General features: G+C 30.7%; 1 protein-coding gene across 2 annotated transcripts in view; it reads left to right on the top strand.

Annotated features, from left to right (window-relative positions):
* LOC134712393 (Na(+)/H(+) exchanger beta-like) overlaps window positions 1-19,138 on the top strand; it is a 45,620-nt gene that overhangs the window by 958 nt on the left and 25,524 nt on the right. For both annotated transcript variants that reach the window (XM_063573892.1, XM_063573893.1), the window contains exons 2-9: window positions 9,141-9,186; window positions 13,056-13,097; window positions 14,229-14,300; window positions 15,776-15,857; window positions 16,233-16,260; window positions 16,980-17,089; window positions 17,797-17,872; window positions 18,575-18,657. In XM_063573892.1, the coding sequence (XP_063429962.1) occupies window positions 9,141-9,186; window positions 13,056-13,097; window positions 14,229-14,300; window positions 15,776-15,857; window positions 16,233-16,260; window positions 16,980-17,089; window positions 17,797-17,872; window positions 18,575-18,657 (539 nt within the window). The remainder of the gene's footprint in view (window positions 1-9,140; window positions 9,187-13,055; window positions 13,098-14,228; window positions 14,301-15,775; window positions 15,858-16,232; window positions 16,261-16,979; window positions 17,090-17,796; window positions 17,873-18,574; window positions 18,658-19,138) is intronic.

Here is a 19,138-nt window from a genome sequence, read left to right as displayed (position 1 = left end):
GACGACAATTCTCCAGCTGGATATTAATAAAAGGAGATGATGGCTGGTGATTCACAGGTTGAGTAGCATTGAGTGGCATAAATGTATGCATATACAGAAGGCACAAGAAAGATCAGATCAGATTGGCATACAAAACCTATCTTAAATGAGAAAAAAATGGTCATTGCTTTTGGAGGAGCTCAGTTTTCATCCAGATTAAATTTTCCTCTCTAAATTTTCCCTTATTTAATGAATATGTTTTTCTTTAATTCAAGGAAAGTTTCCTATTTGTGACGGTTTACTTTCATGACTTTACCATGTTTCAATTGTGAAAGTCTTCAATAATGAGTAGAATGAAAAAGCCAATAAATTATTTGAGGTGATGCCATAGAAAAATGCTGAACAAGGGTGTTGCCTTATGGGAAGGTCACTGTTCTTTTCATTTATAAGGACACTGAGTATGAGCAACATACATTTATTTTCCCATAAAATCCATTTAAAAAATGATGGGAAAAGGTTGTATTTAACCAGGAAGGAAATGAGAGATCCTGTCAAAAAACCTCAGAGATAAATATAATTGATTATGTTAAAGATCTGTAAATGTTTTTTCTTATTTTTAAAAGTACTCAAAGTTCTGTGAATGGTATCTCTTATTATAAGTACAATTCTAGAGCATGAACAATGTATGATTAAAATATTTTTTTTTTCCCATTTCCATACATTGACTGTTTATGTGTATTGTATGGAAGACAACTGTATCAACTAAAGAAACTAATGGAAAACTTCTGTCATATTCCTGTGTCGTACAGAAAATAGGGGATTCAACCCGGTTTTTGTTAAGCATTCGACTTTCAATAAAGTCGAAGGAGCGAGTCAGTGATCCTACATTCTGTCCGCGTCAGCTTCAGCGACATTCACAAATATTCACTCTTTAAGTTTTTAAAATTTAAATAACTTTCTTAGAATATATCCTGGATTTGTACCAAACTTGGACTAAAACTTGTTTATGATCATAAGAGTGTATCTAGAAGTAAATTTTGTAAAAATAAAATTCCATTTTTTCTGTACTTTACTTATAAATGGACTTAGTTTTTCTGCCTGGAATCATAACATTTGCTCTGAGGTTAAAGTTTTTAAAATTTCAATAACTTTCTTATACTATCCTGGATTTGTAGCAAAAGTAGGTGAGACACTGGGTTCAGCAGAACCCTTATGAGTTTTATAAGTTACTAAACCTTACACTTGTATGACGGTTGTTTTTAGTTCCTTTATATTGACATTTGGATGAGCAACCCAAACAGACATATATAATTGTTTATTGTGACAATCAAATTGTAAACATACAGCACTAACATGACTAGCATTCAAAAAATTTAAACAACTGTCAAAATAAAATAAATTCAAACAAGCATCCAAAGAAATCTATGATTGTAGTTGAAATTCATTCAGACAACAACCCCAGCAAACAAGTTTAAGTATTTTATGCCATATATTGTAGACAGATGAAGTACTCCATTTTGATGTGATTATAGAAGCAGACACTCTGTTGCTTCTCCTTTTGTTAAATATACCTACTATGTTTGCAAATGAATAGACATTATTTCATATGCAATCATGATAAATAGAACCTTATTCAATATGTTTCTTTCACAAAATGGTTACTGATATTTTAACAAATTAGATTGGTCAAGTAGTTGCATGATGTAAATGTGTATTTATGGTCTGTGAAACAGAGATCAGGTTACAAGAACCTATTAAAGTCCAGACAGGAAAGCCTATAGATGTAACAGCTAGTGAAGTCTCAAATTGGTATATATAACACCATAAGGTTAAAAGTGTTCTTTGCTTGAAATTGGAAAATTGAATTATTGATTTTATTTTGACTAAATATAGTTAAGAAATGCTGAAGTTACAGAGCCTGTTGAATGCATATTTCTAGCAGTGCCATAAAATGGTGGTCATCTGATGGCTAAGTAGACTTTTAGATACCATTAAGGATCGAGAGTTGTTTTATTGACTATCATCATGATAATACCACATCTTCTTTTTATATTTGAAAACTGATAAAAGTTTAGCAATAGGTTAACTTTATTATAATCCATATATAGTTGTATGGAATGATTGTAAGCTGTAAATGTTTGTCTGGCAGGTTTCATCGGACCTTGTTCTCATTTTGTTGGTTCATCGGTCAATGTTAAGTTTTCATGGTTAAGTTTGTTTCTAAGATGTTTAAAGCAATAGTTCAACTATATTTAAGTTTATTTGATAGTTGTAGTAAAAAATGTAATTTAGGACTGTCAACATATTATCGAAACTTAGTTAAGAATGCCAGACATTTTCAGCATGTGTCCACTTGTTATTGGGGAAAAACACTTTAGGCAGTTTTTGAATTTGATTGATGAATTTTAAGTTTCTCTTCTCCCTCTATACCAGTACTGGGAATCCTAGAAACATATTTATCTGGCCAGTGTAAATAGGAATGGGGGAAAAAAAGTTCAGGGTCCATATTAATAATTCCTCTCTTACTTCATTCAACTTAAAAAATGTCATTTTTTCCCTCTGTAATGGCTAAGCAAGATGTTTTTTCCTAAGTGTGATTTATAATTTTAAAAAATATAATGGAAATATCTTGTTAAGAGTTAGACCAAGAGCTTCCAAACTTACGGAGACTCAGAATAGATTTAGAATTTGATTGTTCTTCGCAATCTCCACACTCTCTGATCTTGATTGATGTTTTATTTGTTGTGCTTTGGGTTTAAGAACTAATGGTGTTAAATGCACTTTATTTGTATTGATAATTTCATGCTATTTTAAAAGTTATTTTTAGGAGGACTTCTTGCCTGTAGCTGTAGATAAAAATGTTAGACTTTCCCTTGAAATATCATAGATACTTTTAAAACTGTTTTATTATACTGTGGTGTTTATATGTTTTTCCTGGTATTTTCATAAGTCTCAAAGGCATGAAGTTTTCTTGTTGATTGCCATGTTCAGACATAATATTTGCACTCCTACCACATCTTCTTGTTTATATTTCTACTTAAGATAAAGCATTATCCAAGCTCTTATATTGGTTTTGAGAAATGCACTAACAGTTTCAAGGAAATAAAGTAAGATAGTATGAACAATAAACATGATAAATAATACAAGGAACGTATGGAAAACAAGACATTGTTTACTCTTTGTGATATTCCTTGTTAAAAAAAAATGTTTCTTCTCTATTTCTTTTATTCCTGAAATATCTTATATAAAATCAATAGTCAAATAATAAGCTGATAATAGCTCAAGCAGCTACATTTATATGCCAATAAAGTCCAATAAAACAGATTCTTGGAATCATTCTGCTGTATTTTATCATGGACAATGTAATCAGCTGCGGACATACAAATCATGTCTATTTATAACCTGTCAGTTAAAAGGAAATTTATATGGTTATGATTTAATAAAGATGGCTTGAAATCTTTAATTTGTTGAATTATTTATAATCTGAGGGATGACTAATCTTTCAAAGAACACTTGTGACTTCATCCGAGCCTACGTAATTAATGAGACACTGAAGATAAAAAAGTAGCAGTAAGATTCAAATACAAATAAACCATTTGAGCAACATAAAAGACAACTAGTTTTATAAGTATAAAGCCCTGTTGTCACTATAAGTTATTTTGATTAGGAAAACTTGGTCCAATTCATGATAAGACTATTGTCACTTATTATAAGTTTTCCATAAGTCATAGAAAAAACAGCATTGCCATTAAATAATTTCTGCCCATAAGTTCATCCAAGTTTCCCGAAAAAAATAGGATGAAATTCTATTCCATCCAAGTCTGTCAAACTTTTTATTAAACATCAAACATGTATTAAAATTTTCCCAAAAGACTCATGATTTTTAAATTTCATAACATTAATCTGCAAGGATTCTACCGTAAATCATTTGATTACTGATTCGATCCGTATAAAATCATTATTATAAGGTTAAAAACAATGAAAAACATATATTTTTAATCTATGGTAGTACATTTACTTCATTTACCACAGTGGCTTTACCCGGGTTAGCCGGTCGACCCTTCCAGTATAGGCACAGTTGCTTCATTTCATGTAAAATCAGCCACAGGCGCAAATAGGCATACGCCGCCCTTGCCGGTCTTCACTCACCGGCAAGCAATCAGTGCAATTTTAGATAAATTGTTGAAATTTGACAGGTGAAGATTGATTTTTTTTTCAATCAGACTTAAATTTATAAAATTATCTCGGAGAAAGGCTTTTATGATGAATAAGGCCTAAGAAAAAAGATTGCATTTAAAAAATATAAATTTATTGTTAACAGGTTCATTTTTTTTTATCCCTAGCTTAGAAAGCAAAAAAGTATAAATTTGAACTTCTGTCGCCATCTTTAAATCAGCCGGTTCCACTTGTTTTATTTTCAGCCATATTTAACCCGGTCACGTGATAGGGTGAACCAGGCATAGCCCAACCTAGAACAAATGAAGCAGCCCCTATAAAATAAACTCAAACAGACCTAAAAAAATCCAATTGCACGTGTTGGTTTAATCTATTCATATCTTTATTCATGTTTACATCGCTTATATGGTCATCTGAGGTCAAATCGATAGTTAATTAGATGGCGTCTGGTCTAGAATACACACGAAACAAACCTAAATATTATCTACCCCATGCTATGTAAACTGTTTATTTTAGACTTTTGGTAGTTTGGATAAATGTTTTACATTATTATAAATCAAATATGAGAATTTGAGTCAATTCGGTGACCACGAAGTTGACAGCTTAAGTGCCCCTTTAAGAGAATATAATTAAACCTGTCAAATTTATGCATGTACATGTATTGTGTTCCACAGGTTTGGCTAATAGTAAGTACATTTATTAGAATTGCAAGCCACATATAAGCAGGGTTTGGTACACATAAGTTAGTATGAAAGAACACTTTCATGGTTTCAATTCACAAGGATTTGAAATTGGTACATGTGCATCTCACAAAAACGTTATAAATATTTTACTATAATCATAAACAAATTTAATTACTGTCAAAGTGCTTAAATTTATATTGTGATTGCACTGGTTTGTTTTATTTGCATTACACATCCTGTGGCAGATTTTGATATGGATTAATTAAGTCAAAATGATGATTTAAAAAAAAAATTGTAAATCTAAATACTGGTAGTACAGCTGTATATATACAATGTACATTCACATCTCTGTTCACAACACATCTGTAGCCAGGGTTGTTCTAGGGGTTGTACGAATCCACCTAACAAATAAGCACTGTATTAGTTGACTTATTCTGTTTGAATTGTAACTGTTAAAGTTGAGTATGAATGTTACCAAACCTATTATCATTCTATTCACAGTTGTTGTTCTTTTAAAATCACAAGCAAACAAAACTTCAGCAACAATTTGTTTTTGGTGACTTGTCAGTGATATCAAGTTCATATATTGTTTTTTTGTAAATGAAATTTTCCACAGTAGAAAGCTCCATCTCAGAACTGAATTATTATTTAATGTTCATGCTATTGGAATGTATTTTGAAATCCTGTAATCTACAAAAAGTAAGACAACTGAGTGATTTTCTTTGATTGGAGAAGACATACTGCAGAACATAATTAAATCATCACGGTTTGATCCTTGTCTTGTAACGAGAAACCATAGGAAATTTTATGTTATGTTCACTGTCTTTAGCAATGTTGTAACTTAACAAATGACAGCTTCACATGAACATTAGCTGACATTAGCTATACAATTAGAAACTATTCAATGCAGGGTAATACTTTGGTAATGGTAAATTGTGGTTTTGCTGAATTTGATTTTATTTGGTCATCAATTTTGAATAATGGCTTTAATGCATGATATGCAATTTGTGATTAGATTTTGGACTTTTAGGTTTATAGTGTTTATGACTGGTGGAGGTTTAAAATTGGGGATGGAATAGAAAAAAATCTGTTTAATTTCTATACAATATAATAAACATTATCTTTCGATAAGTTGACAATGTAACTTTTACATTTTCTGATATGAATAATAAAAGACTCAAAAGATATAAAGAATTTATAGAAATTAATGTCAGAATGAAACTTAAAACTGTTGTGGAGAGTTGTCTCATTGGCAATCATACCACATCTTCTTTTTTGCATTATAAGACAATATTGTCCTGTCAATACTTACGCATACTGAAGGTTAGTACAGTAGTTTATGCTGAATATGTTTATATCTCATATATCCATGATATCTGAGGAAAATATTATACTCACTCAAATGACTCCCCTGAATAGAAAAATACTTTTATTATATATTAAAATGATTGTAATCTGTTGAAGAGAATGGCTGTACAAACTTGTTTTCTTTTGATGGTATTAAGTATTGCTGGTTTAAAATGAATACTAATCGGGGTTGAAGTTTGTTTAGCATGGGGACTGATGCGAGATTTCGTCTTAGCCAGCTCAGATGTTCAAGAATGGCTGTTACACTACTTTGGTAACTGTATTGATTAAGTGTATACCTGGCAGCTCTTCTCTGGATCATTTCAATATCATGTATTTCGTTGATTCTGCCAGGGGTCTCAGACAACACTACAATATTCTATTTTTGGTCTGACATATGTTTTGTATGCAAATTCTTTTGTTTTTATGCTGCTGTTTTTTAGCTCACCTGACCCGAAGGGCCAAGTGAGCTTTTCCCATCACTTTGCGTCCAGCGTCCGGCGTCGTCCGGCGTCCGTCGTCGTTGTTAACTTTTACAAAAATCTTCTCCTCTGAAACTACTGGGCCAAATTGAACCAAACTTGGCCACAATCATCATTGGGGTATCTAGTTTAAAAAATGTGTGGCGTGACCCAGTCAACCAACCAAGATGGCCGCCACGGCTAAAAATAGAACATAGGGGTAAAATGCAGTTTTTGGCTTATAACTCAAAAACCAAAGCATTTAGAGGAAATCTGACATGGGGTAAAAATGTTTATCAGGTCAAGATCTATCTGCCCTGAAATTTCCAGACGAATCAGACAATCCGTTGTTGGGTTGCTGCCCCTGAATTTGTAATTTTGAGGAAATTTTGCTGTATTGGGTTATTATCTTGAATATTATTATAGATAGAGATAAACTGTAACAGCAAATATGTTCAGCAAAGTAAGATTTACAAATAAGTCAACATGACCGAAATGGTCAGTTGACCCCTTTAGGAGTTATTGCCCTTTATAGTCAATTTTTAACCATTTTTCGTAAATCTTAGTTATCTTTTACAAAAATCTTCTCCTCTGAAACTACTTGGCCAAATTAATCCAATCTTGGCCACAATCATCTTTGGGGTATCTAGTTTATAAAATGTGTGGCGTGACCCGGTCAACCAACCAAGATGGCCGCCACGGCTAAAAATAGAACATAGGGGTAAAATGCAGTTTTTGGCTTATAACTCAAAAACCAAAGCATTTAGTGGAAATCTGACATGGAGTAAAAATGTTTATCAGGTCAAGATCTATCTGCCCTGAAATTTTCAGAAGAATCGGACAACCCGTTGTTTGGTTGCTGCCCCTGAATTAGTAATTTTGAGGAAATTTTGCTGTTTTTGGTTATTATCTTGAATATTATTATAGATAGAGATAAACTGTAAACAGCAATTATGTTCAGCAAAGTAAGATTTACAAATAAGTCAACATGACCGTAATGGTCAGTTGACCCCTTTAGGAGTTATTGCCCTTTATAGTCAATTTTTAACCATTTTTCGTAAATCTTAGTTATCTTTTACAAAAATCTTCTCCTCTGAAACTACTTGGCCAAATTAATCCAAACTTGGCCACAATCATCTTTGGGGTATCTAGTTTAAAAAATGTGTGGCGTGACCTGGTCAACCAACCAAGATGGCCGCCACGGCTAAAAATAGAATATGGGGGTAAAATGCAGTTTTTGGCTTATAACTCAAAAACCAAAGCAATTAGAGCAAATCTGAAAATGGTCAATTGACCCACTAAGGAGTAATTGTCCTTTATAGTCAATTTTTAACAATTTTCATAAAATTTGTAAATTTTTATTAACATTTTCCACTGAAACTACTGGGCCAAGTTCATTATAGATAGAGATAATTGTAAGCAGCAAGACTGTTTAGTAAAGTAAGATTTACAAACACATCACCATCACCAAAACACAATTTTGTCATGAATCCATCTGCTTCCTTTGTTTAATATTCACATAGACCAAGGTGAGCGACACAGGCTCTTTAGAGCCTCTAGTTTACATTTCTTCTAATAGATCTTTTAAAATGATGCATTTACTTAAGTTGTGATATTATTTATGATATTTTATATGTGAGTTCCATGTCAGATTGTTAGTGCTGGTAATTTAGTCCAAGATTTTTAGCTTTTCTGTTGATTTTGACATATGATCATAAAGTGTGCATCTAAGATGATTGGTTATTGAATGTTAAACTTTGGTATTTTGATTTCAACATATGCATTTTACTTTCAAAAATATACAAGCAAGACAGTTCTCTGTGTCAACTATTATTTAATTGGCAAATAGTATTCTTTCATGAGGTACTGAATGAATTTAAAGCAAACATATCCATGATGTACTCTTGGATGTGTTACTTTGGTGCAATAATCAAACAATTGCACAGCTACAGGATGGTCATTTATTAACATTGAAACTATTTGATATACCTCACAAATATTTTTTCTTTTGACATTAAAATACTTGTGCAGTGGTGCTAGATTTGATTTCCTTGGCTGTACTGATGATTGATAGCTTTAGTAACTGATTGATGGTGGAGTAGATTTGAATCTTATACCCCATGAGGATTTTATGTACTTTACTGTAATACTATACTCATGCGAGAAATTCATAGAGTATATAAGAATCACTTTGTCTTGTATTTGTAAATATTATTCAGATACATATTGATCTAATAGTATTATTACTGATGTCTAGCTCTTTAACTTCTGGATGACTTGAAGGATCCTTATAATAATGTTTGTAGTATTATAACAGCTGTTCTTGGCCAAATTTGGAAGTATAGCTAGGTAACATTAACATGACTTCTTGCTTAAAGGAAGTATAGGTTCAGGGGAGACCTTGTATCATTCATAAATGATTTTATGACAATTTGAAGTACATTGAATTAAGATTTAAGATTTATAAAACACTAATGCTGTTTTCTCTTTTCAGGCTTCCATTATACAGACAAGTTATCATCCCATGTTCCAGAATCATGGTAATTCTATAGCTATTAATTAGACATCAAGTTAAGCTCACTGAAACAATTCATCACATGTTTAGCTTTAGAACCGTATAATCCCATTAGTAATAGTGCTTCTTTTGGCATTATTACGTGGTCTTTTGCGTTGGTTCATCATGAATAACAAACAAAATGCTAAAGCAAATTTTCATTTTAATCAAAAGCTTTGATTTACATTTATTAAAAAAGGACCATTGTAATTATTCTGGAACTATAAATAATGTAAAACACTGAAACAAGTTAAATTTGTACTCTTATTCAATTTAAAGTAATCTTAACTTGGAAAACCAGTTTTTCCGAAATGTGTTAGGTTAGATTATTAGTTAAAATGTAATTGAAATCAGAATACACTGAATATCTTTCAGAAACTTTTGAAATTGTTTATAAATATAATTTCTGGTCACATGTAGATCAGATTTGATGAGTTCTAATGAATGAAATATATATTTCATATAATTTTTAAATAATTAGCTTATATGTCATTTCTGTCACTGACAGTGTCCAGAGATCATCATACCAAAGCGGTCAAATAAAATTATACTTCTGCTACATTGATTATTCTTTATTGTCTATAGAAGAAAATATTTAGTCAGGTCTATTGGCATTGAACACAGTTTCATACTGTATAAGAATGTATGTTCCTCAAGTGCTTTGCATGACGGGTAAAATATGCCCATCTGACTTCTGTCTTATTATCTTGACATTCCAAGTTTCAGGTTAAGTTTAAAAGTGAGGCTGTTTCTCAGTAACTATACATAAAATGAGAACAATGCTTGGTATAGGGAAAACGGTACTATTTATTCTGCCATAGGCGACAATACTAACATTTTCTAAATTTACCAGTTTTTATAATAAAAACCTGGATAAAACAGTTATGTGTGGTGTTAGAACTTTATTACTGTATTCTAAAAATTGAAGCCAATTAGTATCATGACCAATTTCCAACGGAGCTGGTTTATGTTATCCATGCCCACCGTCATTTTGCACCAAATTTATGAAATTTTGGAAGCCTTTTCGAATAATTCTCTAGAAAATATTTCAATAGGTTTTAAAATTTATATTATAAATTTACACACTGCAGTTATTCATAGATAAATAAAAAAATATATTGTACCCATACATCCAATCACAGTGCTCCTAATTTGACTTCCTTCACCTGCCTTGGGTACACAAAAGGCCAACCTAATGCTGGGAAAATAAAATACTACCGTTTTCCCTATACTGCGGCACAAAGCTATAAAGAATTCTTATGACACCATCAATGCAATACTGGGTTATTGTGGAAACCTTGACTATAACTAATACTTGTATGTCCCCATTGCTTAAAGAAATATGGATAATTGTATGTCCCCACCCCTAAATGCTGATTTACCTCTTTCTCTACTTCTTTCAGATAAGGCTTAACAAACAACTGAATGTTCCTTAGGGTATCTTATTTATAAATTGTATCCGAAGTTTTGATCTATCAACAAACATGGTCGCCATTGCTAAAAATAGAACATAGGGGTCAAATGCAGTTTTTGGCTTATAACTCAAAAACCAAAGCATTTAGAGCAAATCTGACCTGGGGCTATATTGTTTATCAGGTCAAGATCTATCTGCCCTGAAATTTTCAGATGAATCAGACAACCTGTTGTTTGGTTGCTGCCCCTGAATTGATAATTTTAAGGAAATTTTGCTGTTTTTGGTTATTATCTTGAATATTATTATAGATAGAGATAAACTGTAAACAGCAATAATGTTCAGCAAAGTAAGATTTACAAATAAGTCAAATGACGGAAATGGTCAGTTGACCCCTTTAGGAGTTATTGCCCTTTATAGTCAATTTTTAACCATTTTTCGTAAATCTTAAAAATCTTTTACAAAATTCTTCTCCTCTGAAACTACTGGGCCAAATACTTCCAAACTTTAACTGAATGTTCCTTAGGGTATCTAGTTTGTAAATTGTATCCGAAGTTATGATCTATCTGCCCTGAAATTTTCAGATGAATCAGACAACCTGTTGTTGGGTTGCTGCCCCTGAATTGATAATTTTAAGGAAATTTTGCTGTTTTTGTTTATTATCTTGAATATAATTATAGATAGAAATAAACTGTAAACAGCAATGATGTTCAGCAAAGTAAGATCTTCAATTAAGTCAATTTGACCAAAATTGTCAATTGACCCCTTAAGGAGTTATTGCCCTTTAAGGACTTTTTTCGCAATTTGTTCATCATGTTGACTTACTTTAAAAAATCTTCTCCTTTGAAACTGCTGTATCAATTTCAGCCAAACTTAGGCTAAATGAGTTTCAGAGTATTTAGTATAAATTTTATATTTTATTTCCTTGTATGTCAAGAAACATAGCTACTATGGCTAAAATAGAACATAGCAGAAAATGATTATTTTTTTTGGCTTTTGAAGAAAATAGGACGATCCAAAAAACATTTAAATAAATTGAAAAGCCAAAATAATCATTGATGAGAGATTTAACCAAAAGAATTAAGGTGAGCGATTCAGGCTCTTGAGAGCCTCTTGTTTTCTTAGATGAGCAATTCTAACAGTGAAAATGCTTCTAGTATGACCAAATGTTGCCTTACTATATGAACACTAGAAACTTAACCAGACAAAATCCAATTTTAATAGATTGTGTCAAGGGAAATACCCAATTGAAACATTTAAGGAATTACACAGCAAAAAAGGCAAATATTTTAGTTAAAAATATTTGTCGAGACTTGAATTCTGGGTTTTTGAATTGAATTAATCTTTGCGAAAGGTGAAATCAAATACAAAAGAACAATAGTTTAGTGCAGTTTATACAATATAGTTAATATTGGCCCCCTAGAATAAAGTTTTATATCAGTACCCATCAATTTGACTTATTATGATGACTCAGGACTTTTCTCAACACAGTACTGTTCTCAGATAAAAAATTCTATTCTTTGTGATAAAAATCAAATGTTCTTATCAAATGCTTCAAAATAGTATAATATGACTGAAGTCTGATTGATTTTGATTTCCCTTGCTATCTTGAGTATAGGGAAAACGGTACTATTTAATCTGCCATAGGCGACAATACTAACATTTTCTAAATTTACCAGTTTTTATAATAAAAACCTGGATAAAACAGTTATGTGTGGTGTTAGAACTTTATTACTGTATTCTAAAAATTGAAGCCAAATAGTATCATGACCAATTTCCAATGGAGCTGGTTTATGTTATCCATGCCCACTGTCATTTTGCACCAAATTTATGAAATTTTGGAAGCCTTTTTGAATAATTCTCTAGGAAATATTTCAATAGGTTTTAAAATTTATATTATAAATTTACACACTGCAGTTATTCATAGATAAATAAAAAAATATATTGTACCCATTTTGTTTTGGGTACACAAAAGGCCAACCTAATGCTGGGAAAATTAAATACTACCGTTTTCCGTATAGGGATTGATTATGAGGAGATAAATAAGTGTTAAGTCCAGAAATATATGTAAAAAAAAAAAAAAAAACTGAACAACAAGGAAAATTCAAATAAGAAGGTCCCTTATCAATTGGCAATTAAAAGCTCAAACACATCAAAGAAATGGAAAACAACTGTCATATTCTTGACTTGGTATAGAAAAGGGTGAATAAAACCTGATTGTATAGCTTGTAAGACCTCTCACTTGTTAGACAGTCACATAAAATTTCATTGAATGGACACAGTGTGTGAACAATACTATCAGACATGGTAAATGGTGCAATTATTTTGACTTATAAATATGCCTGTTGTGTTATAAAATTTAAGGTTGAGAGATCAGACATTCTGTCATCCTGACACATCTAGTGATAGTTGCCTAACTAATATTCTGTATTTTTATTTTGTAGTTTGCTAATTGTTATTGGAACAGCTTTTGGTGTTATATTTTTGTAAGTTAATAAGTTATAATATTAAAGTTAGGATTTGTGTCCAATTTGTTTGTCACCATTTGTAAACAAACTATTTTTAAATTACAATAAGCTGATTATTGATTTACAGAAAAAAATATTACTGTTTCTAGTAAAGATATGGTAAAGTAGCTCTATCTGAAAAATAAGGAGATGTGGTATGATTGCAAATGATACAACTGTCCATCAGAGTTCAAATGATGTAGTTGTAAGCAATTATTGATCACTATTCAATCTTCAGAATTAAACAAAACTCATATCCTGTAGTAGATAAAAACTGACTCTTGCATGAAAAACAAAATGTAAAACAATTCAAACAGAAAAACCAAGGGCCTGATTTATGACAAAACAATGAATGAAAAACAAATTTGTCAGACATGAACAAACTACAGACATTGTCTGGCACTAAAAAAATGTGCAAGATTTAAACATGTTTCTGGACACTCAACTCTCCCAAAACCTGGGAAAGTAATGTTCAGCACAACAAAGAACAACTTGTAAATATCAGTTTGAAATGGTTTGACTTGTCAGATTGGAACAAAGCACAAACAAAACTAACTTAAGACAAAAGACACAAATTACTAATCAAAGAGTGTCTGCCATAACAGGGATTTCCTTGTGTATATTTATACTTTTTTTACCGCCCCTCCCTCCTTGTAAAATATAAAGATATAAAGTTCTGATGTTAAATACCTGAAAGGGCTTAGGAATAGATTTAAAAATACAAGAATATAACACGAACAATTGTCTTCTGAAAGAGGTTTTTAATATATTTAAAAGTCTTGGTAAATCTGAAAATTAGGGAATATGATGCAACCTCCTATTGAACAGCTACCATCATATTATATTATAGAAAGAAAGTTAGCTCAAACTTCTTGTACACAAGAAATAATTAAGTGTAAAATTATACCTTGTTTGTCAGCTTGTAAAATTCTAAACATAATAACTAAATGACAATTATTTGTGTCATTTCACCTGAACCTGATGAACAGATGTGTATGAATATAATATGTGGAGTATTAGTCCTGTTTAGTTGACAGTTCTATTTTAGTTAATAATTATTATTTATTTCAACAAGAAATAGCATTTCAATTGTTTCTTTTTCCCTTTCAGCTTGACTGGAATTTCAGAAAAATTGCCAGAATTTTTTACACCAGATACCTTCTTTCATTTTCTTCTTCCACCGTATGTATTTAATTTATATGAGTAAAAGTATATTATAGTATAGTACATGTGATTTGATTAAAAGTTGTTCCAAGATTATGCAAGCAAAAATGGTTTTTATTCACAACAACAAAAATAATAAATAGATAGAAAGAATTTTATGATATATTCATGGGCCACCTAAGAAAAAATTACAATCAATATTTTGAAATATGAATGCGAAATTTTAGAATTGCATGAATTCATGTTTAATTTTTCTAATTTTTTAAAAGGTTACGACACAAAGTTATATCTTCATAATTTTCTACTTATAGTTAAAACAAAATTTTACAGTTTCCACTAATTGGTGTACATTTTTGATTCTTTTCCCACAAAGATCGTGCAGAAAAGTATTTTTTTTTCCAAGGGATGAAAAAATGGAATGATTCATTATTCACACTTTCTGCATAATTAATTGACCTTTTCAGTTACTATATTGAATAGAGAGAAAATGTAAACATAGCAAATATGATTAGTAAAACAATACCTAAATTTAAGTCAACATGGTAAAGGAGAAATTGCTATTGAATGAAGTTTTTACTTGAATATGCGTACAAGTCTTTTTTCACAGAAAACTATAATAGAGAGAAACTGTGGGTAGACAATATAATTAGCAGAACGAGATCTACAAATAAGTCAACATTGGGGAATATTTAAAGGAGTTATTTAAATGATGTTATAGACTATATTAGATACAGACAAAATTAATTATCAAACAAGGCAGTTTATGGTGTTTTTTTTGCTGTAACTATATAAAGTAGATGGATAGAAACAGTAAAATTCTAAAGTATTCAACAGTTATCAAAAAGTCACATAGCCAAAATCATCAATTGACTCCTTTTAGGAGGTACTGCCTATGAATAATGATTTTTCTCTAATTCTTCATTAATTTATCTCTTTTTGCACCCATTTTATAAAAAAAATTTAACCAACGTGTGGTTCGTTTGATCTCAGTACTCCATTGGTTAAAATCCGATTATGACCTCAAATTTTCTTGCTTTCCTTTGAAATTCCTATTGTGACGGCATGAAAAAAGGCAACCATGCCTGATGACGTCACATAGAAAGAACACATCTTTTTGCAGATCATTCGAAAAGAAGGAATACGTTTGCCTGCATAATGTTAGAAAATCATTAGAGAAACAGATTCCACCACCAAATCTGGTGTGATACTCTCAATTGTTAAATTTTGAATATTTAAAACGCTCAGGCAAGCCACGCGTTTTAAATTTGAAAATTTAACTGTCTCGAGTGGATAAATATCGTATTACACTCGATGCAGTGGTAGAATCTATATTTACCTTTTTTGTGAAGTTTTAACATAAATCTATCAGCTGAAGGCTTATTTTATTGTATCTTCTAATTTCACTGTATCAGTTTTATGCAAAAATGACAAAAGAGCCAAAATTTAACGTTTTTACATCTGATTGTTCACTTTTTTATTTTTTTTATTTTCAGTATAATTTTAGAAGCAGCCTTCAGTTTATATGACAGAACATTTCTACATAACTTAGGAAGTATTCTCATATTTTCTGTGATTGTAAGTCATCTTTATTTTATTAGAAAAAAAAATAACTGATTTATTGCTTCTTCTCCTTTTGGTGTTTGGATAAAATGAAAAATAATAATTAAATATAAATATGGCAAAAATGAATAAAAATATATACAAGTATTTATTGATATGAAAATTGTACTTGTATATGTATCAGGAAGATTTTTGTTCACAAAGTATATATAATGCATACCAAGTTTACTTTATTGTAATAGATAAAATAGATAACAGGAATTACCAAAAATATTGAATCAATCAAGAGACCACAACAACAACTTATTCCTCCAATTTAAAAAGACAAATCACTTGATCATGTTTTCAGTATGTTTAGCATGTTTAAGATGTTGATTTTTATAATTTCAGGGAACATGTTGTGCTGCTTTTACTATAGGTAAGAAAAGATTGTATAAAGAGTTATGTATTTTTTAAGATTTTTTTAATTTTTTTAATTATGCATTACATTATTTATTATTTAAAAAGAAAATACAGAGTTTTTTATTCAACAAAACTTTGGATTCACCGAACTGAATTTTCATAAGAGAGTAAATCCTAATTTAAACTTATATCATATTTGCTTGAGACAAGAACAAATAAATCTAGTAAAGTAAATTAAATATTTTTATTCTGGTTTATTGAAATGAATGTATCAATGGAACCATCTTTCTGCACTATTTTATAAACAGCATAACGTCGCTGGGCTTCTAAAACGTTGTAAATTAAGAATTTTTCAAGAAAAATATATCTCACAAACAGCTATTTTGTAATACCAAAGATTTCCTCCCGCCCAGACCATTTGTGTCAACAAGTATTTTTAGCCAAAAAAGTCATATACAACGTTAACACTTTAGAAGCCCAGCAACTATAATTTTAAAACAACACAAACCTATGTTAAAAAAAGAAAACATCATGGTGTTGCAATGTACTTATGTCTGATGCAATAGTTATAAGTGTCAGCCTATCTACAGGAGAATAATTGAGACATTAAAGATGAATAAAATTAATCTGTGATGGATGCTATCATACCACATCTCTTTATTTTTTTTTAAATATTGAATGTATTCTTTAGATTTAATGCCAAAGAAAGTGAATATATTTTTGTTGTATTTTCAGGTTTATGTTTGATTGGTTTACATAAAGCAGGTGCTATGGAAGATATAGATGTTACACCTATACAACTGTTAGTCTTTAGTGCTCTAATAGTAGCTGTAGACCCTGTCGCAGTAAGTATGAGAAGGTTATCCCTTAAAGAGATAGACATTTTTGTCACATTGTACTTAAAATTACTAGGTCATATTTTGTTTTAACCTAATCAGTCAAGCGTTTGAATACAATTTTTGTTATTGATTGATTATTTGTTGTTTAATGCACTTTCAACACTACTGTGCTATGTTGTTGCAGTCAGCTTTTACTGGTGGAGAAAGTATACATATATTGTTTGATACTATCAGGTAAGAAGTCATCAGGATTTATTATAGCAGTAATAAAAGGTTATTTTAAAGGAGTTTATTGAAGTGTAAACTTGATTTAGTTTAAAGTACTGCATGTTAAGTTTTTGAGTGAAACTCTGAGTAAAACAATCAGTAAATCTTCATAAAAACCATTTTAATTTAAGGATACCAATAAGATGTGTTAAATATGTGCAGGTAAAAATAATTTCTTAAACACTTGCAGAACTATTTGCCCAGTGTAGGGAATTGTTATCATGATATCTTGAAACAGGCTAATCCTTGTTTAAAGTTTTTCCTTTGCCAGAATTTTCAGCTGAAAGGATTAAGACAAAAAAAACTTTAACAAGAGTGTTTTCTTTATTATTTGGTGTTTTAATACACACAATAAGATTTGGGATAGAATTTAATAGAAGGCTAGACAGTTGAATAATTGGATCCACAACATTGTCTCCAACAATTGATAAACATATCTATTTTAGGTGTTAGCTGTATTTAATGAAGTTGGTGTAAATAGAGTTTTATACTTCCTTGTCTTTGGTGAATCTTTGTTAAATGGTATGTATGAATAAATAACCTATACTGAATGTTCAGGATTTTTTTTGGATGTTTTTATTATTGCCAATTTACCATAGGATAGCTTTGGCCAAAATGATAACTTTCTGGTGCCATATACGGTGCAGGAAATGCTTACCCTTCCAGAGCAACTGATTTCACTGTCACTTTTTAGTGGAGTTTGTGCAGTTTCTTATTTATTATAACTGTTGATGTAATTATCTTTTTGTTTTAAAAGTCTTTGTTTACTTCTTGGTTTTGATTGTTATTGTCCTCTGTTGTAATTTTAACTCCACCTAAAACTCTCAGAATTTAATGAAACCCCTACAAATCTTCATTCTATAATGCTATTGTACAACTCTTATTTTATTTATGACCTGAACTATTTTTGATGTTTCCCTAAGCAAATCATAGAATAAAGCTTCATCTTGGGTACTCATTGTGTGTCTTCAACTCATAAAAACCCCTCACTACAATGTTCTGTAACTTTCTCAGAATCTTCACCATATGATGCCAATCTTCACTAACTATTTTGTTTTGTTACCTGATGTCTGAAATATTTTAGGCTTTCATTTACTTATCAGGTACTTTGCTTCTGCCTAATATCATGGTAGGGTATCAGTTTATCAGCTTTGCTTGCAGTTCGTCTAATTTTATATATTGTAAGAAAATTAGAGCACATAGTAATAGAATATTTTTTCACAGATGGTGTGACCGTAGTGTTGTACAATGTATTACAGTCTTATAACAGTATAGCTTTACAAGGTGGATCAATCACTTATAAGGAGGTAAGGTGGTATTTGTAATATAAAATATTTTACTCATAACCTAAGACTATGATGATTCAGAAATGAGTTGCAGTTCAAGTCAGTTTTACATGAATGTAAGATCTCATTTAAATCAGCTGTTAGTTGTTGCAACAATACCTTTTGTAGCTTATCACAACATCAGATGTTAATCAAATGGCAGGAACGTATGAACAATGAAAGTATTGACAATGAACAAAGTGAAAGATAGGCAAGGATTACCAAAGGGACATTCAAACTCATTAGTGGAAAATGAACTTGTTAAAACTGTTAAACCTCTGTGTGCCACGTGCACAAACTGATAAACTTTGAATTTAAAATAGTCATTCACTATATGTATCTTAATTAAAAGAAAATATTATGTCATTATAATTTTTTGTTAGTATATAACGAAGATTCATTATTATATGCGGAGTACCATACCCACTTTTGCGAGAATAGCTTAACCACGAATTTAATGAAG

Source organism: Mytilus trossulus, chromosome 3 (assembly GCF_036588685.1).
Source record: "Mytilus trossulus isolate FHL-02 chromosome 3, PNRI_Mtr1.1.1.hap1, whole genome shotgun sequence".
NCBI classification, from domain to species: domain Eukaryota; kingdom Metazoa; phylum Mollusca; class Bivalvia; order Mytilida; family Mytilidae; genus Mytilus; species Mytilus trossulus.
This window is presented reverse-complemented; position numbering and strand designations above follow the sequence as displayed.